Consider the following 25,332-nt stretch of genomic DNA (forward strand, 5'->3'; position numbering starts at 1 on the left):
ATATTAAGTCAAAACCTCGACTAGACTTGTATCCAAGTTCATATCAACAATTTGACTAAATTAGTAAATAAATAGACCAGTAATTTGTCTTTGGTACTACTGTACATTGATTCCAGTGAGTACATGGTTATCAGATGTACAGTAGACGAATAAGTTGCATAATACCTGACTATACAGTATAGATTTGAACAAAAAAACAGTATGAAAAACGATGAAAGACCCAAACAATTATGGTATACCCAAACAACTAGTTTTGGATCAGGTCCAATTAATTACAGTACTGTACTTAGTTGAATTATTTTTCTCTGTACTCATACACAGTACTGCATACAGAGTAGGGACAAATTTGACTGAAAGTTAGCTGCAGGACGCAAAGTTACTTCGAAGTACTACAAGGGACAATAATGCAAACCTTTCCTATTTAGAGGAAACTGTTGAGGCAGCATGTCATACTGTATATAAACACTATATGCACAAATCAAGAAGATCGTTGTGCTTGGATGTGTGTGCTTTTTAAACCAAATGTTCCAAAGTTTGGGATAATAATTTTATTGGATTGAAAGAAACTCCAAACTTTGCAGGGTTAGTGCAAATATTTTTTATTCATATAAAATTTTCTTTTTATTTAACACATATTTATTGTGGGTCAAATCTACTCTGCTTTATACTGTAAATATATTCACTCAATTCAGTATTTTCATTACCAAAGTGGTACAGTAAATGTTTATTTAATAATACAATGTACAAAATTTACAAATCACAATTCATATTATTCATTTGTATTAATGCATTTCAGAGAATATAAATACATTTTTCAATAAAGTATGGAGATTTTACAAAATAAATGCAAAACAACAATGTATACAAAGGTAATGGTAAGTCCCGTATTCATTTCTGAATGTAGGGGAATGAGCTGTTAGGAGCTCATTGTACCAGGGAGGTATAAAAATTGATTGTACTAGGTCTCAACATTATGTGGTAGGGGTGACCAGTGCCTTTCCACACCACCTTATCCTCTCTATAGGGAATTGGGCATGGGCCTCTCTGTATAATAGTCTAAGCAAAGGAAATTGTGTCTCCCTCACCCCCAACTTCTCCCCTGATATACATCTAGGGATCAAGTTTGCAAAAAAAAAACAACAAAAGTTTGCAAGTGTAGATTAAGATTATTCTTTATACAAAATTCACCCAGCAAAAAATCCATCATTTAGAAAACAGGCATTTATACAATTTTTTTTATTTCTTTTAAAAAAAAAAACATTAATTTAAGACTGCCATTGTTGAATATGCCTGTATATATCAAATGCAGAATCAACAGGCACGACAGTCGGTTTGATCTTATAGTGCGGTAAACGACTCGCAGAGGATAAGTCAGCCACATCTGTCACCAAGTCTGGTCGGAAACACTCCATTATATCCGGTTCTTTAGAAGTTGAAGCCTGCAAGAAAATATATTGTTGATATTATACAATTAATAAATAAAACATTCATATACTAAAGCCTTGTCTACACTATCAAACTTTATGTGACACCTAAATGTGATGTGCCCATATATGGACATGATGATGTCAAATGTTACTGAGCTTTAGGTAATACTAGTAGCTAAGGCTTATACTGAAAAACAATTCAAAGGAAGCTTAGGCCTTAAGACAAGTCTGTGGGTGGAAGACTTTGAAGGGGGAATTGACAGCTACCTCAGCCAGTACAACAACATCAATGACCGTACCTTAGCAGATTGCTTTTTCTTGCTTCTTCTTGGCCTTGTAACTTTTTCTTCAACCTCATAGTTTCCTACCCCATCTGCTGGAACATCTATACTCACTAATCCTGAAAAATAGATAAGATAAGAACAAAAAATTGATAAAATATTTTACTGAATTTGGTTACGGGGTATGGTTACGTTTCAAATCAATGCTTGTCTTATTATTATAAGTACAAGTGTAATTTACCAGAATATTTTTTGTAGTCTTTCGGAACATTTACTGCTTCAGCTATTCGTTCGGAAAACTCGTTCCTTACACTTTCGGTTTGCTCCAGCATCTTTGCAACAGCTCCCTCAACATTAAATTCTTCTAATTCAATATTGTGTAGCCTCTTTTCCAGTGCACCAGTGGAATGCAGTTGTGGGGTTTGTAAAGTTGCATTATATATCGTGCCATCATGTCTTCGAGTTTTTGCACTTTCTTTTTCATTGGCTGCCGAGCTAGTCTTTTTTCTGGATTCAGAAATGAATTGATGTCTATAGTTAGATGGCTTATTTGCATTGTGATCTTTATGTTTTTTTGACTTTCCTCTTTTTGGATGTTTAATCTCAGCAAATATATCCTTCCCAGATTGATGCTTTGAACTCTGACCCTCCAACGAAAAATGTACATGACCTTTTGCCTTTCCTTTTCCGCTAAACTGTCCGAAACGATTGCTCTTCTCCGGGGTGACATTCAGTACAGGGTCAGAGCCAAATGGAGATGAAGGGCGTAGAATTGGCGTTGGGACTTTCACAGATGGTAGAAGCGGGAGGCCATCGTCCAACAACAAATCGGCTGCATTTGCTGCCATTTTTCAATGTACTTGTGTAAAGACTTTAAGAAGACTTGGAAGAAATGATTACCAAATTATTGGACATCATTACAGGTACAGTAGTATCACTCCCTAAAATAAAACAAATAAATATTTTTTTACTATTTAGAATAATGTTGGCTGAGATAAATAAGAATTTTCTCTAGGCTAGAGGGCATAGTCTTATCTTATAATTTATAGCATTTAAAATCATACATACAATAACATGATCAGGATTTTGTTGTTTGTACTTAAAAAAATATCTGGTCTATTATAAAATTGAAAAATCTAGCTAGGGCCAGGCCTATTTTATTCTAAGTATAATATATTATTCTAGGCCTAGTCTTCTCTTAGATAGAGGCCTCCTTCTAGGGGCCTAGGTTAAGTTAGATCTACTACTAATATACTAACTATCCTTAGCTAGTAGTCTAACTAAGTAGGCTAGTAGGCCTAGTACTACTTAGCTACTAGGCCTATGTAGCCTCGACCCTACAGTAGGCCTTGCTACTCGACTAATCATCAGCACAGCCGCGTCCGTTCCTCCTTCAATTCTAGCCTGTTCTAATATTAATATTAGGCCTAGATAAGCCTAGCCTAGGCTAGACTACTCGAAAATTTCTGGGCATAGGTAGGCCCTAGCTATTAGATCTTTTCTCAATTAGTAATGTATAAAGTAAACTTACAATATTCACATTGTGTTTTTATAAACATATAGTATTTACGGAGTTACTCCCTGGTATTTATGGTCAATTTTCTTACAAAATTCACGGTCACACATTACCGCCCTGAAGATTATACGATTTGATTGGTTGTTTGTAAAGTATGACACGCCAATACAGCAATAAATATAAGCACACATTATGGCTACTTCTTTTCAAAATGTTCGCGCGTAATGTTGCATGATCTTTCGGATGTATATGGCCTACATGTGTGCTGCCCTCTATTGATGGGCACAATTTGGACATTTCCGACCACCGTGGACTTTGTGCACAGAGTAAACACTGGCCTTTAACTTTATCTTCTGAATGTTTACAATTTGTTGTGTGACGTAAAGTCAGTGTTTACAGACTCTCGTGAAAACCTTTGCTGTGACCGACGATCGGTGTTCCTGCGCACCCAAACACCATCCAGACTAAATATAGTACGGTAGCATACATTTCAAGGAACTATCCCTCTTGTGAACCAAAAATTCTCGTAAAGAACAGTTGGATCTTGGAGACTTACAGTGTGGACTATTTAGGGAGTTTCGAGTCTAGAGATTGTTCAGAAACTTATGTTTTGGTGTCTGAGGAGGAGTTCAGTTCATATTTAGCGCAACCGTCATCCTTATCACTGAGGTGGAAAGGTGAGTGGTTTGTTATTTATAGTAATAAGCATGAGTATGATATATTGATACCTTATTCAACGAATTCGCTTTTAATTTCAACTGAAAAATTACCAGTATAAAACACCATTCTGTAGTCTTCATATGGAAGGTTTCCAAATTATCATATGTTGTAAGATGAAAAAGATAAATAATATTAGGTTAATTCACGACATTTGTTTATATTAGCTGTGACGTAATTACCCGTCGGTTCGGGTGCGTAATACGGTAGTGTGGATTCTATGCGTGTAAGGTCCCATTAGCGCCAGCCATCCTCCTAGACAGTTTCTACCATAAGTAGAGTATATAACAATTATATACACACACTGTATAACGTGGCCGACTTTAAAGAGGGGACCTGGATACGTCTGTATCAGAGTAATTTAATTGAAAACACAAAGCAGTTATAGTAGGTAGTAAACGTCGCAGTGCGTCTCCAACCTCAAAAAAATCCTTAGTGTGTATATATTAAGTTTCCCCTGAATATAATAGGGCTATGCTAGCCGTTAGTGGTAACATATTTCCCTCTCATTTATCCAGGAACGTGTTCGGTTCGGGGTTTCTTTGGGGTGTCCCCCAAATTATACCGCTTACAGTACTTTCTTTACTGAATATTGGCAACGCTAGGCCTACCCTTCCTGGCGCGGCCCCGAGCCACCAGTGCCTTTACACGCTCGCAAGGAAGAGACACATATTTTGTTTTTATTTATTTGTACTGCAAAAAAAGAAATGAGAAGAAGTAAAAAACTGTTCGTCGTCGACTGAAAAAGATAAAATCTAGCCGACTGTAACTGGTGTATCTTATTTTTTGGGGGATTTCGTCCGGCTCGTTAATCGTTATTTGCTGTAAATATTGATTGATAAATATTATTGAGAAGAAAAGCGAAATAAAAGTTATTTGAAAGTGTTATACCGGTGCTATGAATACTGAGATAGGAAGTTTTTTTTCTTATTTCGAGTTTACTTACCCGTGGTAGAAAATAATCCTTTATGGACAAGAAGAATACAATGCATTATTGTAAGTTTAGATGGTCTAAGCTACTTAAACACAATAGCAACTCGATTTGAAGTAGTGTACCTAGACCTTGTAGTTGTAATTATAATCAAAACCTTTTGTTAGTTACCAATGAAGCTGTTTTAGAGACCCGGGGTGATAACTTAACAGAGGTCTAGTATAATAGTGAACGACATCAAAACGTGTTTTTTCACTGTCTGTACAGAGTTGCGCGCGCGTTACATTTTACTGTCTGTAGAGGGGATCGATTGTCTGAGTAAAGTCTTGCGTTGGGACACCACGTATAGAGAAAAGGTAATTTTGATTCGAGCGTTACATGTACGTAACGACACAACACGTCAGTTGCTTAGGGACCTCGGTGCACTGTAGTGAAATATGCTATTGTTTGAGTGAAGCTTTTTGCGTCACCTCGTAGAGAAAGGTATGTTGTGATGAAGCGCTGCGTTACGTACGCCAATGTTTTTTTCCAATATCGTTGGAGTTATATCGTACATTGGAGTATATCTTAATACATTGAGTTATATCGGAGGTACATTGGAGTTATATCGGAGGTACATTGGAGTTATATCGGAGTAGATTGGTGTTATATCGGAAGTACATTGGAGTTATATCAGATGTACATTGTAGTTATATCGGAGATATTTTGGAGTTAAATCAGGTGTTAGGCAGACCGTGGTCCACCTTGGTGCATCTGATGTTTGCTCCACTTATATATTATATATAGGCCTATTGGTAGGATATCTCGCTCAGAAAGGAGAGGTGCAATAATATCATGTGATCGATCGTGTTTTTAGTCGCGTGCAACACGACTCTACAGTTCACTATGTCAGTCGGTTTGTCGGTCGGTTGACACTAACTTGAGCACGCAACTGCAGCCATGTATATGGCCTTGTTTAAAATATATAATATAATATTATTACCCATGAACGCTTGGTAGGCTCCTGTTCATTTTGTTCAATTTAATGGCATCATTAACAAAATATATGAACCCCGTGATAACCAAACTTTCTCTTTAAAATAACAATTATCCCATATTTTAAGTTGTTACTATTACTTTTAGAAAAGCATTAGGCGAAAATAACCGTCATTAATACTATTATTCGATTACTTTACCGTGTCACGTGGTGACAGTAACGATATAATTTCTAGCAATTAGGCTTTAGTTGAGATATGGCTATCATTCAGTGTGTTAGGGGAATACCGATACGCATAGCTGCGTAAACGTATGCTACATACGCTATATAATACTAGGCTATTGCAAAAAAAAACATAATGTTTAATACACGTACTAGTAGAGTAAGCTACATTCACACTTGTTCTGTTTCACGGAACGGAAGACGACGCCGTTCGATTCTCTATATAATTTTCCATTATTTAAAAACACGGCGCCGTCTTCCGTTCCGTTAAGTTTAAACATCTTTAAAGCTTGGTTCCCACTAGCGACGCAACGTAACGCAACCTACGCAACGTAAGAAAATGTCCTTCCGATAATTGTGTTTTCCCCCGCCTGCGTGAAATGAAACCTGTGATATTTGCAGCACTGTTGCGTCGTCGGTTCCCACTTGTTATTACGCAATACAGCACTTTGCGTCATACGTCGTAGCGTTGCGTAACGCTGCGTCGCTAGTGGGAACCACGCTTAAGCGTACATCTTAATGCTTGGTTCCCATTGCAACGTAAATCGTAGCCGAAACGCAAGTAATTTGACAAATCACAAAGCCTAGGCCTAAAGTTTGACAACTTATGGAAGAAGAGAGACGAATAATAAATTGGTCAATGTCCTACGGCATGTGCTCACATTACATTCCGTGGTTTTTATTACTGTAGTTTAATAGCGACAGATTTGGTATGATCTATTGAGTTACGTTCAATATATTTAGTTACACACAAGGGTGACCCAGGCTAGATATCACATTGAAAAATCAGTTCATCATTTCAAGACGTTATTTGTAGAACTGATAAGAATGTTGTCCTACCCCCTACTTTATAATTTAATATTGCACTTTCAAAATGATGGTGTCTACAACAAACAAACACAAGATGGGTGATACAGATTGTGACGAATACGAAATTCACATCATGTGTATGTTCGCACTGTAAACCTCATCAAGGCTTTCAAAATTGTGCGACATGTTTATCATTTACATCACTCTCGTAAGGTTCGGTTTCTACAATGTCTTGGTTTTTATAATTCGTGCTTTCATGACATCCTCATTCACAAACCATGGTCCTATAAATTAGAATGTATAGGTTCATGCACAATTAAAAGGACTATACCGTAAGCTCGTTTGCCACCGGTTGGGAGCTCAGCATTCTGTTGTTAGATTGCCTTGCTTATACTACTAGTAGAATGACTTTTTTAATTCGTGCTTTCATCCTCATTCACAAACCATGTTTCTATAAATTAGAATGTATAGGTCCATGAACAATTAAAAGGACTATACCGTAAGCTCGTTTGCCACCGGTTGGGACGAAACGGCAATTCAAAATTTACCAATCACAATCGATTGTTGACATTGATCAAATAAAATGAATGACAGGATCATTTTAGCTTTCGCTTTTAATTTAATCAATTAATTTGTTGCGTTTTAGTGAGAATTAGAGTTCTTTTGGATACTAGGCCTAAAGGTCCTTTATATTGACACTAGCTGTGGAACTGATATACTGGAACCGGTAGAAAGAAGGACAATCAACTTAGCTCCTTCTATCGTTGCTATCAATGTATAGACTAATGCAAACAATGAGTTCCCGTTGATTTACCAGTTAATAATCTCTATCAGTGAAATCTAATATAGTTGAGTGTTCGATATTAATTCGTAAGATACGAAACAATAAGATTATGGCAACAACCGATTACAACTTAACCACTTGATTGTTACTGTAAATTAAAGCTGCTTGAAATAAATTAGGATATCCAATAAATGTCAAAAGGTTGCTTATTGAAATATCACGCGATGCGTCGTATGGGTCATAAAGTTGACGCGCGCGTGCAAAAAACACATACGACGGTTATCAAACTGTTGTACGCGTACCACTGCCAGTGGCCAATAAAAAAAATGAGGCGGCCCAAGGCCTAAAAATAGTAATGACATGAGCTGTACGCACTTACACGCGTACACCTCTCGCTTACTAAAGCTTGGTTCCCACTAGGACGTAACGCAACGACGTAAGCGTGACGTAAGCAATTTAACCAATCACAAGCGATAGATTATCCGAATTTTCGCTTGTGATTGGTCAACTCGTTTGCGTTGCGCTTACGTCCTTGCGTTACGTCCTAGTGTGAACCAAGCTTAAGCACTGACCAATCATAACACGTGAGATACCGTAGCGCTGACATGTGGATTTACGACGGAAATCTTATCAGAAATAATACCACCCCTTGTAATATACAATTATATCGATTTACACTAAATTCAAATTCAAATTTATTCACTTCCCTTAAGATAAAAACTGTACAGTAAAATAAAACACATCTGATATAAAGATTCACTTGAATCATAAAAAAAGAAATCAATCAAAATGGTTTCAACAAACTAAATAAAAGAAAACAATAATAATACTTCAATCATTTTTTTGGTGAATATACGAAGATTATATCTCCTTAGCTTAGCTTGTCAGAAACAACTCAACACGTTCAATCAGATAATACGTCGTTATGCAACGAGTTAATAATGACATCTTTAACAGCGAGGTTAACAGTGCGAGGAATAATCAGTATATGCTATTCGTTATAAGGAATAAATTCGTCTATCGGTTTGAATGCGAATAGTCGTTCGTAAATCGTCTGCATGTACGGCGGTGTTGCTGATACTGCTTGCCATTCAAGACAACAGGATCTCTGAGTGCGTCGCATTGCCCGATTTAGTTCAGGTAGGCGGCGGTGACAGACGAATTGCTTTGGACATATATCGGGTGATATTATAACACATAATATTTCTTTCACTATCGTCGTTTTTCTCATCTTAAGATATAAACAACTCTTGGTTGAAGGCCTTTCAGTATTCTTCATCGGCACGGTTCGTGGTGAACCTCAAATAATCCAACTATGTTCCAAGGTAGCAACGGGAGAAGATCAGACGTGTAAGTAACATTCATTTTAACAATTATTTCAGCAATCAATACGGAGATAGAGCTTGTGTACGTTTGTTTCTTATACCAATGCACGCATTCATCTAATACACATCAAGAATGACCAGAATTGTACTGGGAGGGGTTTAAACTACATTTAAAAACCCCACGGTTAGGTATCTTTAACAGTACAGATATAAATGTATATTTTGTATGGACTTTCAAAACAACCTGAAAATTGTATAGCGAATGGATGCACACGTAAGCGCGAGTTCGGTGATATTAATGATTTTGTTGTACGCGCGCGTTGCGTCACTGACGATAGATAGAAACTTTTCCAGAAAAGATTTTTTTTTTAATCGGCAAAAAGATAAGTGCTAAATAATGTGCTCACTGATTCATACTTAATATACCAAGGCAATCTAAGAATAAGACACTGAGCTCGCCTTGCCAAGATAGGAACTCCTAACAGTCATTTGATCTTATGTCTGGCTGCGACAAATACCAACAGTACTGAGTACAGTACTATGTACATATTCTCGGCGGTGAGTGGCGTAAAACTGATCGTGTCACAGCCACAGTTAAACGCATTGATCTCCGGAGCTCAGCATTCTGTTGTTAGATTGCCTTGCTTATACTTCACGTTTTTCAAGTTTATTGTTTCACACAATACAATAAACAATAGGCCTATAATACAGAACATAAATTAATAAATATAATTTGTGAGGAGGACGCATTAAAGCAATTTGTGAGGAGGACGCATTAAGCCAAGGCTTTAAGTAGAAGGCTACTAGTAGAATTACTTTTTAAATAAAGGTTTAGAAAAATTATTAGGCCTATGTCACATTTAAGTACGATTTCGGATAAATAGGCTAATATGCTAGTAGTAGATTATTAATGTTGTAACCATTGTTCGTTAGTGGTTCGTACGTGTAATTGCCGTAATTGTCCTAATGGCGAACATTATCAGCATTATCAGTGTCTCGTTAAAAGTGAGAGAATTACAAGACACACTATGTTATTTTTACATCACATCACATTTTTATAGTGTAAACAGAGCTTTAGAAGAAATCAATGTTTCTTGTCACATGAAAGATCCTAAAGAAAAAGTATACAAATACAAAAGTTAGGAAAAGACTCATGCGTACAACATTACTTTAATTATTTGACCGAACTTGAGATATACGTCACCTGGGCACTGGGCAAAAAAAAAATTGGTTTCCGTAATCATGTCAATGACCATTTACAGGTTTAATGGTTTTATAGCGCAAAATACAAATAGTCTCTATGTGTTGTTTAGCACAAGTGTAAAAATGAAAAAGTTGATGTAAAATAAATCAAGAAAAAGCCTAATAAACCGAACAAATTGACCAAGAAAACAGAAAAAAGTCCGAAAACGGAATCTCACATCGCCACACTGAGACAAGCTAGCTATTTATTTACAAGTGTCATAATGATGTGAGCATCTGACTATCCTGCCTAACAAACAATAAAATGAAGAAAAAAAATGGTAAACAAGTAAATCACAAGAGGATAACCTTTTACACAAAAAGTAAATTATCTTAGATGTTGAAATGATCTGAACTGATTAATGATTTTAAATCCCTTATTAGATAGTGTAAATGTCATTTGTTAAATTATAGTGTTATTACAATTCCTTAATTCCTCAAAACGTTTTTCATTATACAAAAAACAATGACATTATTTGGAAACATGAGTATTTGAGACCTCAACCAAAATAAATCTTAAAGATTTCATAATCACTGTTATCTAGAAACCGTAAAGAAATTGGCAATTGATAGGTAAAAAAATCTTTAAAATGTCATTAAATTCAAGATGTGTTTGTAATAATTACATTATTATCTGGAAACCGGAAAGGAATTTAGGAAATTGTATGCCAAAAAATGATCGTTAAAATGTCATTTACTTTTACTACAGCAATTTTGAAGACGTCGTTTTTTTGGCAAATGTTGAATTTGTAAAATGTTGTTTTCTCTTCCAATGTGTTTCGTTTTGAAAGAAATGATTGCCATGGTAACAAATAGCAAAGTAACATTATGAATTATAATGTACTTAGATAACATATGGAAATACATTAGCACCGATGAGGTAAAGTAGGCCTGAATCAAAATGTAGGAATTACTGAACGAATGCAAGTCTAATATTGACCTGTGACCTTTTAGTATTTGATTCATGACCTGGATTTTGAAATTAGTTATTTCATCTACCAATAAAATAATAACGAACACATCTTCATAATGTACCATGCCTATTGTATTAACGTTATTTTATTTATTTTTTCTGGCAAACAAGTTAGAGGGAAGCTATCATCTAAAAGTAGAAATAAAATAAGCTGTTAAAAATAATGATGCACAGTAATTAACAAAAGAAAGATGGATTATAATATTTCTTTTTTTGAATGAGCTACATTATTCAAACGTGTTCGGTGCATTTTCGTGTCTGAAAACAATCTTACCAATTCTACCAATCTACAATTCCAACATTTGTTAACATTTCGTAGGCCTTGTATGTTTCTAACATTTACTTTCTTCTCTGGAAATACAACAACCTCTAAGGCCCATCATGAGCCATCTAACCACTCAGCTCAGCCGAGATGCAAGACTTAAGGTCTAAACGCATTCTATATTAACACATTGTTTAATTTACAAAAGTAGTTGAAACTGCTTAGAATTTGGCTCTATAATGTTTTACCTAACGATAATTGAGAGATACAGTTTGTACTTGGTGATAAGTTAATACACAGTTGTCGCATTAAAATCATCAATATCATATCAATAAAATAAAACGTTGAGAACTGTTTTAAATTTAAATCGTTCCACTGAAAATGCTAAGAAGAGAAGTTTTCCAAATTTAAAAATAACATTTAGAAACGATGACCTCATAGCAACGTATTCGTACACCAAACCGCATGAAACAGCCATCCAATATTGATGCGCGTTCACAATTTGATGAAAATGATATGAATTTTTATACGCGCGGTTCAATTTAGTATAATATGGTGTCGTTGACAAATTATTGTAATAACGCTGGCGTGAGGATTTCAAAAGCTACGTATTAAATAAGGCAATCGATTCAACGATGGATCAACGATGTAATCGTCGATGACAAGGGAACTCCTTAACTTGATGGAGAAGTTGTTAGTTATTACAGCTGTGAATTTGCAGCATTTCTATCTTAAAGATGCATTGTCCCCCAAAAACATGAAAAATGAAGATTAATTAAAATAAATGGTTACATTCAACCAAAAATCAATTGGTTGCCATTCAATTTGACTATGTTTTGCTTTAAATTACAGTTTTTTCAGGTAAATACATTTTTTATATCTAATTTTTGGTCAAAGTGGATAACTATTATGTGACATTAAAATAGCATATTCAACAGCAAAAATGTGTAATAATTATTTTTTCAAGGGGACAATAAATCTTTATCACTTTAATTATTATGATACCGCGAGACATACGCGCGCGTCCAAAAGCCGTGATTTATTATCAGCTTTAATGCGCGCATCAAAGTTTTATTTAAATAACAACGTGGTTTATCAAACACGCTTCACGATTGTGATTGTCTTTTTAAATTATGTTTTAACTACAGTACTAAATCTTCAGGCAGTTGCATAATGTTATAAGCATACATACTGTGTACGAAGCTAGAGGCTATTCTATAAAGTTATTTAGATCTGTGCATGTACGTAGCCTCGATTTCAGACAAATTATTAAAATAATTGCAAGTACATAATGATAACAAATTAATCCTTTTACTTGGTAATGAATTTAATAGAAGGCTAGCCGCAAACATTTTGCTGAAAGGGCACCCGACATTGAAACTAATTAACGGAGATTCTAACTAATAAAGTGCTAGTTATTGGTAATTAAACGTTGTCGAAACCCGTGTTGATTCTTCCTACAATAACTTGCATTCAAATGATATCACATTAATAAGTACGTTGTTACAAACGATAATACGAGGGTACGGTAGAGGCAAGCTCACATTTTATTCAACATGGGTACCAACTGAACAACGTAATATATGTGTATTCCTCCTATTTGGCCAATGAGATCTATTATAATTACATCATACAATAATGCTCTTGAATACGTTGTGTCCCAAAGCATTGAATTGAAATGTCATCTTACATACAGTACATAGATTTTAAATAAAATGGTAGGCCTACTACTACGAGGGAACGAAATGTACGGTTGAAACCTCGAAATCTTCCCCACCAAAATCCAAGATCAACACATCGACTTGCTTGTGGTGTATAAATATTCCGAAAATATCAAAACAAATCTCAATCTTTTAATTTAGAAATCTGACAGAACACATATCTCAAAGGCTAACCGACCAGCGAGGTCATGATTATTTAACAATTATAAGTCGAGCGTTCGAATTAATCGATAACCGACATGTCGACTTATTACTCTCAGCTCATTAGATCAGCTCGACGGGTGAAAAGCAATTATCTATCTCTTCAACGTAAGCTCTCAATAGGGGCAACAGAAATAAGAGACGAGTTGTTTGGTGAAATAATATACCGTTGTTGGTTTAGTTATATTTAGAGGCATACTACTTCAAAATGCTCTGCAAAAGGATTTAGAAATAATTGTAGGTCTAAAATTTGGCAAACTTTGTGACGATACCGTGAGGGACAAACTTTGATGTACGCGTGTAAACGAAGATGAAATCGCTAGGCGCGCCTATAGAATTTGTACGCGCGCGTCGATATGGCATTTATACGCGCGCGCCTATGGTATTTTAACGCGCGCGCCTATGGTTTTTGGACGCGCGTGTCTTCTTTGTGATATATGGCATGACGAATTTCTGTTACTTTGGGAACATCGGCATATATCGGGTATAATATAGAGTGAACGGTAACCTTATCAGTTTTAATATAATACGATTTATTAATCAGGCCTAACTCAAATTAATAATTGTTTCCTAGGAGACTTATTATAAACATAATGCATAGGAAAAAACTGCACCTACGCGTATATTTATAAAATAAGTCACATGAATATGTATGAACCAGAATATGTCGTCACATGAATAATTCATACGCATCGGAATGTCATCCGATACATTCTCGATAATTATTATCTTTCCAAGGGGTAATGTTTTGTTTAGATCCATGAGTTAGAGTCTTCGTTTTGCAAAGTACCAGCAGTTTTGTATATGATCAAAGCAGTGCCACTTAGAATAAAACTAAACTAAAGTGTAAAAAAAAATGATTTGAGGCATGTAATTAGTAAACTTGCTGCATGGATGCAATTAAATGTGTTTGAAATAAAGATTTGAAGGGAAAAAATGATTTAATAGTTTTTGTGTGTGTTAAATTTGAAATTTAAGAGAAGCAAGGGCCTATAAATATTGTTTTAGTTCTTCTGAATGGCGTCGAAGATGAATAGTATCATCTTTAACGAGGCTTCACCATGGGATACATATTCCCTTTATTATCTTTAAATATATACATCAATAATAAAAATGAATACATTTAGCTACGGCCAGTGGTTGCATGGCATTACGCTTGACCTGCTGGGTTATTTGGCATCAGCATGATACTATTAATTACCCTTCCTCTGGCTAGTCGTTCTAAGGTGTTCAACGACCGAATGCTTGCTAAACACCAAATAGATGATGTCTATTATTGCAATATGCTTATTACTTTGCAAAATGCTTGTAAAATATTTGCCAAGTTATACAGTATCTTATGTTTTTTACACGATAGCATCTACAATTTTAAAGTTATCCTTCTGAATATTTGGTAGCTAGTAGTTTATATACTAACAGAACATGCATATTGATTTTCAAGAAAATCATGCAATTGGCAACGTCAAAAAAGCTTGTTACAATCTCGAGTTATTTGTATCTTCAATATGGGCTGACATATAAAATAGCGCGCCCTCTATCGATCTGTAAAATATCTTGCTCGGTTACTGAGGAGATTCATTATTTGTTTGTTTGTGGAATCTCATCAACGGCCTAATTTCTTTTCAATTTTCCCATGAAATATATCAGTTGAAAATTAGGATATTATGAGTAGAATAAAAATATCAGGAACGGAATGTCATGTGGTACATTTCAACAAACCTAACTAGACCAATATTTTTTGATTGGGTATGACTGTTCCTCATCAGAATCATTTTACTATTTAGAAAATAATTATATTAACACTACACCCTCCTGAAAAAAATATCATGACAGAAATAAAAATCTACAAATCAGCATTACATAATCAATTTCTCTTTGTTTCCTTAGAAATGATTTCGAACTAAATGGCAACGAAGTGAAGTTCGTGCCACTGAAGTCGAAAACAAAACTGGAAAATCAGGATTCGATGGATGATGATGGGCAAATCTACGAGCCGAAGATATGGCACAGCGGTTCCAGTTGTCCGAGGAGAACATCGTTAGAGAAGAGACTGCTTCTGCTTCTCTTAGTAACGTTTATTGCATGTGGTATCTTGGTTCTATTCCTTGCTATTGACAAACGCTCAGGTAAGTTTACAAGAAATCTCGTTTAAGCTTGATTTCCATTTAAACGCAAAGTTAGGACGTAAGCTATCTGCAAATAATCGAAAGGCCTGTAAAGATTACCTCGATGTAGCACAGCGGTATCTGCGCACATGCGCGTATTTTTCAATTGAGTAAATTGACCAATCACAAGAAATGGATCGCTGCAAATAATTTTACCAATCACGCCACGATGAATCATTTAACTGTCGCTTGTGATTGGTTAGCTAAGTTGCTAATTTAAAATCGATCAACTACAGTCCTGATTATAAACGGAACGATGTATGTTTTGCTTAAACGCAGGTTAATCTTTTGTATTACCGTTTTGGAACGAAAAGTTTTAAGTAATTTTTAGTGCGCCAAGTGCTATTGTCACTAATTATAACAGATCACTAAAAAATAAACCAGAAAGGTATGCTTACTGATATAACATACGATGATGATCAGGTCACAGATATGCCAGATGTAAATGCTTCTAAACAAATATATCTTTCTAGCTAAGCCATTAAACTTAATTTGATACTAAGACATTTAAATTAAGACGATGCCAAGATACCGCCGACAAATAAATAAAACGTAATATCTCATAGCAATATAAATAGTGCGTCAACCTTATAGTTCTATTGAACCTTTCAAGAAGAAGCTAGCTTCTTTCATTGGTAGTTCTGTTTCACGTAACGTTTACAATAATGCTTGGTTCCCAAACACAAGCAAGTACGTAAGCGCAACATAAATGATTTGACCAATCATAAGCGATGGATTATTCGAACTGTCGCTTGCCATTGGTCAACTTGCTTGCGTCTACGCCTTTGCGTTGCGCGGCCTAGTGGGAAGCTTTACAAAATACAATGTTGTACTTCTCAGTGAATTATTGACTACGGAAGGATAGGTTACAACAAGAACATTATACTTAAATATAAATAATCGAAATGATTTCGGAAATATTAAAATGTTAAATTTGTCACACGTTGAGAAAGCAATTGTATGTAGTAAATAGAAATACTGTCACAGTTCATAGTGAGTCTCGGGAGAGACGTAGACACGTTTAAGTTGCATTCTCGATAAAGTGAGAATCAAAGTGCTTTTTAACAGATCTCGTATTTAAACAAGACATTATGTAGGTTTATACTAATTGAAGTCAACTCAATTCTTCACGTTTTGGTATTAGAAGGAATTAGTATGTCGGAATTTCCGTGCCATACGCGCTAGAACTTTTGGTTTGATAAAAAAAAAAACCACATACCACATTCTTCTATACGCTATGATGTAAAAATCACGTGGAAAAATTTTGCCGGTGTTAGAATTCAGTCGGAATTGAGTTGCCATACTAATACCATGGGGCCTACCTTTAAAGAGTTACAACATATACTATGAAAGGCCTCAGGCCAATTATAAAAGGAACATGTTTGGTATCTTTAGTGAACCTACACACTATCTATATTTTGTCAACCATATTTTACCTAAATAAACGTCTGTAAGACGTACGAATCAAAAATATAATACAAAATATTTCAGTATGTATGTTGCTTCTTGAAATATAATCATGAAAACAGTCCGAATTGCATTTATATTTTAAAGGAGGAATACATTAAAAACATCTTTACAATCAATTAGCATACGTTGCTGCAATTCGCGCCAAGAAGCCGAATCAGCTCAGAAAATAATCAGAAAATCCGTAGAAAGAACGCACTAAAGGAATAGTGCAACGTTCACATATAACTCGGGATGATGTGCGTGGTGTGAACATCCATGAAAGATGTACTGATAGCAAGTTAGCACGTTCACACGTCGGTAAAAAATCAGATCAGGTCGGGTAAAACCGAAGGAAAACCGTGGAAACATACAGTATATTTACCATTTTAATTATAGTGCAGCGGTCAAACAAAACCCGGGATTTTACGTGGTGTAGATCGACGAAAAGTACCGTGGATAGATTTTGTTTAAGAACAAGAATTCAAAATTTAAATTAGATGAGAGAACAAACAAAAAGTCTTCTTACTCAAACATTTGTAGAAATTACAAATCTATTGCGTAAGGCCTGCTGCTAAAAAATAGAAAGAAATAACATTTTTATACACCATCGTCAATCTTTTTCTTTCTTTTTTTTTATTTACCCATAAATATAAATTAGAAACATTGTAACATACAAACAATAATAATTATATCAAGGGAAGAGCTAAAAAAATAGTTAAAACTAATCAAGTTCAGCCCCTAAACATTGAAATATAAATAGTTATATAAATAAATTAGGGCTACCTGTCTACAAAATTAATGTACATAAAACACTTTCTCTCAAATATATAATTTTCTTATGAAATAAATAAATATCCTAAACAAACAAGAAGTATGTTTTCATTTCTTTTTTAAATTTGCTTTTTGTTAGAAACATTAATTCATCTGGGATTTCATTCCAGAGCATTGCACCAGAATACCTGATGGAATGTTGTCCTATATTTGTTCTATATTTTGGTACATACAAATTGTCTCTTGATGTTAGATTTCTGCAATTTCTACGCACATTCATTTTGTCGATAAGTGCGTAACACTTGTTTGCCCTTCTAGATGTATAAACAGTGTTCTCGTTGAAAATAATATTAACACACGTGGTGTGCATACTAATATTGTTCATCAGCTCATCAATCTATCATCCATCTCAGTGCTGTGGATGGCAGGCCAACCGTTTTTAACTAGCCAATACAAGTCAACGTATAATGGCTTTCTATACTGATGATATGAAACGGTTAAAGTTGCTCTACTTTTCTAAAGATGATTAGAAAGAGAGCATATAAAATTACGTCATTCTAGAATAAAACATTACTTGACATACATAAACGAAGACTTCAAACGTGACGTAGGTACACAATGATATCGCTTATATTTTCGTAACATTGTTATCATCATATTATCATTATTATACTATTTCTACGTATGTTAATATTTCTATCTTAAAACGTTCGCTTTACAAAATTCGTGGGAACTTCAACTAATGACAATCTTTACTTTGATGAGTTGACAATCACAAGCAATCCAACTCGTCCTGGTGGGAACCAACCTTTAATTGAACTACGTTTTGTTAAATAATAAAAGTTGATATTTAATGTTGTTAAAAGTTTCCTTCGAGCCAATATTACTCGATGTGATACAGAGATTAATAGTTGAGAGAAAGAATGTTTGATTACATTGATAAGGAAGAATGTCAATATATTCCTATATCATTCGAACATTCAAAAACTTCCGAGTGATATCTTCCTCTCTTTCGTTTATTCTTCTGTCGATTTTAATTGATTTATGTAGTACGATTTAAAAGCCATCGAACCTTTAGTTTGATTAGTGGCTTCAATAACGATAACTGCAGGCCTGTTAACGAGATGGATGAATACGAATTGCTTAGTCTTCAACAATTGTTAACATAATGAAAGCGAGTCTTAAGTGTTCAGCGAAGCGTCAACTGAGCTTACACGCAAAAGAGACAAGAAGAGTGATAGTTTATCATTATATAAAATAAATTAAAATCATCGAGCTGTGCCTTCCGAAAGGTAAATAATTCAAAGTTGAAGGTGAAGAATATGATAATGCAAAGGTAGAAAGACAAACTTGGTTTAGGTCTACATTATACCAATCAGTAATTAGAGCTAATACCTCTCGAAGCGGCTCCTACAAAAATGGCAAAAACATGACAGAAAAATAAGCACAAAAAACAACACAAAACCATCCTGTCCATGACAAGGGAAACGGTATAAAATAGCCGAATACGTCATATCGCAAGACGAAAAACGTAAACTGATTATAAATCAGCATGCGGAATAAGGGCGTGTAGCGCAATGTGTTGGACGTTCGACTACTGATCGTGAGATCGAGGTTCGAATCCAACTCTCGCCGCATTGCTTGTATCCTTAGGCAAGATACTTTACTTACGTTTGCCTCTCTTCACCCAGGTGTATAAATGAGAACCCGGTTAGATCAAGACACAACTTTGCGCTCACTAGCTGCATTATGGGAGTATGTTTCCATACGTGTTTGATCCTTTAAAAAAATGACTGGGGTAATAATGTTCAGCGCTTAGAGGTTTCACAACATTAGGCGCTATATAAATCCAGGATATTATTATTAATAAACCAGCCAACTAACACTACTTGGCTTATTGAATAGTAGATATTAAACAATATTTTTTATTTGAATTTTTGTAATTTAGATAAAGAGAACAGCAGTTCAATTCAAGGTTTTCAGTCCGAGAACAAATCACCCGTATGTATGACGTCAGATTGTGTCGAAGTAGGTTAGTGTGCTAATTCTTTAATAAAGTTACATTCAACATTGTTGTTTTCGTCCGCAATTTGGTAGGCCTATGCCTATTCAGAAAGAGATGCCGTGTTCTGGCAATGGTAGGGGCTTTACTTTGTTTCTGCCGCAGTTGTTACGTATGGGTCTTATCCGCATTTCATGGGCCTACGTGTTGAATGGTGCACATCATATTTCAGTTCTTTTGGGATAAGGAAGGTCTAGAAATGATATCAAATTTTCTAAGGTTCTTCAAAGAATGTGTGTAATGATGAGTTAATCTTGATATCAATTAGATCCGTGTTTGGAAGGAGTCGTATAATTTAAATAAGTTATGGTATTTCCATAAAGATAACATCAAATTACCTGTGAAGTAGATAAATGGAGTAGATATTCCTGTTGTTACGGAGTAAATGAGATATAGAAACGGAACGTTTTACATTAAAGTCTATGTTAATAGGGAAAGGGAAAGTTAAGGCCTACTATCCTCCAATTTTTAACACCAACATTTTTAATTAACAATTATTGATCTAAACAACTTATTAATTGCTGGATTGTTATTCTCCATTTGCAGCCGCAAGTCTTATTTCCAAAATGAATACTGATGTAAATCCTTGTGAAAACTTTTACGAATACGCATGTGGCGGCTGGAAAGAGAATTCTGTCATACCAGACGAAGAAGCTGGCTTGTTCATCTTCACACAACTCTCTGATAGGTTAAATGTTATGTGTAAAGGTAAGATACGATCCTTAGGGTATAATATCTGAAAGCGTTCAACTAGGTTCCTTTTCCTCAACCTTGTCTTTCTCTTTACAACAACTGAAGCAGTTACAATGGTTGCCTATCATGTTCGGACGGAAGGGTATTCCACAGTAAAACTACTTTCCTCAACTTCTTTCTTTTTATAACAACTGAAGTCGTTGCAATGGATGTCTAATATGTTCCCTTTTCTCAACCTCTTTTTTCTATTTATAACAATTTAATTTGTTCCAATGACTGTCACCCCTGTTCCTTTTCCTCAACCGATCCTTTTTCTTTTTATAACAACTTAAGGTGTTTCGATGACTGTCACCTCTGTTCCTTTTCCTCAACCGATCCTTTTTCTTTTTATAACAACTTAAGGTGTTTCAATGACTGTCACCCCTGTTCCTTTTCCTCAACCGATCCTCTTTCTTTTTATAACAACTTAAGGTGTTTTAATGACTGTCACCCCTGTTCCTTTTCCTCAACCGATCCTTTTTCTTTTCATACCAACTTAAGGTGTTTCGATGACTGTCACCCCTGTTACTTTTCCTCAACATTCTCTTTCTTTTATAACAACTTAAGGTGTTTCAAAGATTTTCACTCCTGTTCCTTTTCCTCAACCTCTTCTTTCTTTTTATAACAACTTAAGGTGTTTCAATGAATATCACCTCTGTTAATTTTCCTCAACCTCTCTTTCTTTTTATAACAACTTAAGGTGTTTCAATGATCCTGTTACTTTTCCTCAATCTCTTCATAATCTTGTACAACAACTGAATGCGTAACCTTTTTCTTTTCTTTAATTTCCTCTTTCTCTTTATAACAACAATAACAACTACTGTACATTTCTCTTCTTCATCATCCTCTTGCCATTCTCCTTCTGGTTTTGTTTTCTCTTCTTTCTTTTTTTATCATATCTTGAGACGTGATCTATATGAAATGATGCCACTTTACAGTATATAATCATTTTTGTAGGAATAATTGAAGAAGATATTTTGGAGACCGATATAGAAGCTGTCGTAAAGGCAAAACAATTTTATAGATCATGTATGGATGAAGGTGCGTCAAAAATCTTACATAATTGCAACAATGTAAATTATCGACTGTTTAGTTTACTAAATATCTATAAACCCAAGAAAACGGTCTTCATTCTGAAGGCCAATTTACACACACAAGTGGTAACGGTAAGCGGAAAACCGCGTAGCTTGTCCCACGTTAAATCTGTATCTATACTATCCTGAGCGGAAACCGCCCGTCCGCTCTCCGCGTTGTATGTAAATGGTCATAAGGAATAACTATTAAACTATAAATTCTATATGTTTTATTACCGTTACCGCTCGTCTGTGTAAATTCACCAGTAATACAATAGAGATATTCTTGTACAGTTTTGATAGACAGTATCAGTGTCCAGCAAGTTACATACTTAATACACAAACTTGGTGGCTGGCCTGTTATGGAGGACGGAGCGTTTGATGAAGATTCGTGGAATCTAACGGAAATCCTGATCAAAATGCGTCTCATAATCGATAAAAATTACATATTTAGTCAAGCAGTTGGAGAAGACTTTGCTAACTCTATTTCAAATATCATATACGTGAGTAATATTTACAGCTTGGTTCTCACTTAAGCTCTGTCTATACTATCAAAATTTATGTGACAAAATAATGTGATGTGCCCATATACAGACACGATGACGTCATATCACTACCATATTTGGGCACATCACACTTTTTTGTTGTTGATAGTGTAGACAGAGTTTTAGACGTAGATCCATCGTCGTGATTGATCAAATTACTTTCTACGCTCTATTACCTCCTCCTTCTTTTTAGTGGGAACCTAGCTTAACAGATCAAAGAATCCCCGTCGGATGCATACTACATATTTAGGAGGCCGAGTTGATCTGTACATTTCCACATAATGTCTGATAATAACATATAATGGAATGCCTTGTTGCATTGACTTTATATATATATTTTTGTTTTTGTTCTATGAGCTTATTCTCTCTTTCGCTATGGATATATTATGTCACCATGGTATTCCGAAATAAAAAGATGATTGAATAAAAGTAAATAATCTACTATTTTTGTTGCTATTGTAAAAATTGTATTACCAGGAACGTAAATTCAAGCATTAAAATGTCGTATCTATGTTGTTCTTTGGCCAAAAAAATATATTCCATCTGCACCACCAGAATATAGAATATGTAGACGAATTATCATTTCAAGAATGGGGTCAGTTGGGAATTGGATGCCGCCTCTGATATCGTGCTGAGAGTCATAAAGTTTTACTATCGTTAATACATCACTAGTAATGGGAATTTTTAAATAAAGTGACTACCAATAAATGTCACTATGTTTTATTACTTCTCCCATTACCACTTACAGTGTATTGCTGTTATGTGACATTATGATCGCTAGGTCTACTAATTTGACTATGATATCTGAACTAAATAATGGCACATGGTTTGGGTTAACGCAACATAATATAACAATGATAACTCCTTAGTCATTCACAGCATTTTTACGTGCCAATAGTTGTGGCTGGACCTATCTGAATTTGAGTAGCTCTTGTACCGGTACTGTTTGTAGTACTACCGTATCATTATAAACAAAGTAATAACAATCAGATTAACAATTTGGGTAATCTAAAAAAATATCATAAAAGAACAAATACTGTATAGTATTACGCGCGCGTTCATACACTGTTGAAAATACCTTTTGTACGCGCGCGTCGATTAGTGAACTATGATTTAAAAATACCACATTCATTACTGCAAACTTTAATAATACTAGTATATGTTTTGCGTGCTTTGAACTCAACGAAACTATACTAAACTGTTATATAATACGTACGCGTTCAAAAGTTGATGAAAATGGTCTTTGTACGCGCGCGTCGAATTTGTGTCAATGACATCTTAAAAAGATGCTTAATATAGGATAACGTTTCCATTCATTACAAACTTTAACCACACTATGTTTTGCGTGACCACTTTCTCAGTGTATACATCCAATGGTTTGTAAACATTGTACAAGTACTTGGATTAAATTAAACGAAACTGCTAAACTTCTTACTGTCCTGTAAATATCTACTATATTTTATAGTTATCTTAAAACATGATGATAATGAAATTGTTTAAAAGACACGATTACTTGTAGTAACCAAGTCGTAAATATTCTTGCTGTCCAAACAGCAAATCAAATGTCAACTAATCAAGTACAACATGTTACCCTGTAAACCTCTCTTTGACCTAACTCTAAACTTCACCAATGCTTATGATCTGACAGACTTTTTTATCCGGTGTGATCATTGCTGCTGGGCATCGATACCAAATAAAGCGATACACAAATACGACTAGCGTTTTGCCCCTTTCGCGTCTCATAGCACACAAATCATTGAATATATAAATATAATGAGAACACACACATGTATTCAATTAAAAATAAACGATAATAAATCAATCAAAGGGGGTTGTAAAACCTAAACTGTAATCCTAATTGACGTGTTTATAAAATCACATTTTATCAACAATTATACAATGATATAACCTTATATAGTAAATCAAAGTTTCATGTAGCAGTAAAGACCAAATATGGAGTTTGTGGAGAAATATTTAAAGACCATGAAGAATCGGTTTTCAAATGTACACTTCAGTCAGGTTGTTTAATACCAATCTTATAATCACAGTGGTGAACATTAATATTGAACAAATATGGGCAAATTACATATTTGTTGTCACATATAAGTTTGATAGTGTAGACAGAGCTTAAGTAGTAGATCTTGTAGTTTACAGTGTATGATATATTTATTTATTTATTTATTACTATCTTTACTGAGGGTAGCCTATCCAGTTCCAAATAGAACTGATCATTCAGGACCCTCGATAAAACATACATACAGTACAACACATAAAATATTAAATATTCAAAAGACATATATACATGTTGTGGTTAAATTGTATCTGAAATCAAGAATGAATGTATTAAACAAATGTATTCGACTATTAAGACTATCGTTACTATATTTCAGATAGATCAGCCTGAGCTCGGAATTGAAAGCGCCGAATACTATAAAACCAACATTACAAACAAGGTATAGTACGAATGACATTTCTATCCAACAATTTATGTAAATTGCTACTATCCATGTAATCGGCGATTAGTACATATCAAATGTCAAACACGAGAAAATTAATTGAAAATTATCCAAACTAAATGTCAAAGATTAAAATGTTTAGGTCAGCTATTAGTGTTTAATTATTTCAACAGTTTGTATTCATTTTCAAATGTGAAGATGTGTCTGTCAAAATAGTGATGTCTAAACAAAGCAATGTGACATTAAGCGGCTCTCTGGGGTTCTGGGCTGCCATAAGTAGAGGCTTTATTACTAATCTTTTGGTAATAAACCGGCCTAGTTGTATATACCACACTCTGTTGTCAAACACTGGAGACGTTGGTTATAAAGCTTGGCTATCAAATCACATTCGCATTCTGCGTTCAAATCCTGTCACGTGACAGTTTTTTCTCAAGTAAAGATACTTCTTTGAACGCAATATTGAGTTCAGTATTCTACATATACTCTTTTACATCGCCTAGCCTTTGATCTTATGTCTCGCTGCGACAAATACCAACAGTACTGTACTATGTACGTTCCGCGGCGCACACGGTGTCTGTTAAGGAGCGTAGTACTGATCATGTCGCAGCCATAGATAAACCCTTTGATCTTCGGAGCTCGGAATCCTGTTTTTAGATTGCCTTGGTTGTACTAGGCGATGTGAAAGAAGTAT

At 34.9% G+C, this 25,332-nt stretch overlaps 2 protein-coding genes across 3 annotated transcripts in view; one reads left to right on the forward strand and one right to left on the reverse strand.

The window, feature by feature from the left end:
* Window positions 1–1,251: 1,251 nt before the first annotated feature.
* On the reverse strand, window positions 1,252–3,352 carry LOC144836001 (protein phosphatase 1 regulatory subunit 35-like). The gene is made up of 4 exons (XM_078691168.1): window positions 3,240–3,352; window positions 1,950–2,649; window positions 1,727–1,827; window positions 1,252–1,439 (listed from the first exon to the last, which is right to left on the reverse strand). Exons 2-4 carry the CDS (start codon window positions 2,554–2,556, stop codon window positions 1,266–1,268), a joined length of 882 nt encoding a protein of 293 aa, XP_078547294.1. The 5' UTR covers window positions 2,557–2,649; window positions 3,240–3,352; the 3' UTR covers window positions 1,252–1,265.
* Window positions 3,353–3,766: 414 nt separating this feature from the next.
* LOC144835935 (endothelin-converting enzyme 1-like) overlaps window positions 3,767–25,332 on the forward strand; it is a 28,946-nt gene continuing 7,380 nt past the window's right edge. Inside the window, exons 1-8 of one of the 2 annotated variants that reach the window (XM_078691066.1) lie at window positions 3,767–3,901; window positions 8,902–9,014; window positions 15,276–15,514; window positions 19,722–19,805; window positions 20,382–20,543; window positions 21,525–21,608; window positions 21,935–22,143; window positions 24,576–24,638. In XM_078691066.1, coding sequence (XP_078547192.1) covers window positions 8,980–9,014; window positions 15,276–15,514; window positions 19,722–19,805; window positions 20,382–20,543; window positions 21,525–21,608; window positions 21,935–22,143; window positions 24,576–24,638 — 876 coding nt within the window. In that variant the 5' untranslated portion in view covers window positions 3,767–3,901; window positions 8,902–8,979. Of the gene's footprint in view, window positions 3,902–8,566; window positions 9,015–15,275; window positions 15,515–19,721; window positions 19,806–20,381; window positions 20,544–21,524; window positions 21,609–21,934; window positions 22,144–24,575; window positions 24,639–25,332 lie in introns of those variants that run through there. The other variant, XM_078691067.1, reaches the window with a different exon arrangement.

Source organism: Antedon bifida, chromosome 2 (assembly GCF_963402885.1).
Source record: "Antedon bifida chromosome 2, ecAntBifi1.1, whole genome shotgun sequence".
In the NCBI taxonomy this organism is placed as follows: domain Eukaryota; kingdom Metazoa; phylum Echinodermata; class Crinoidea; order Comatulida; family Antedonidae; genus Antedon; species Antedon bifida.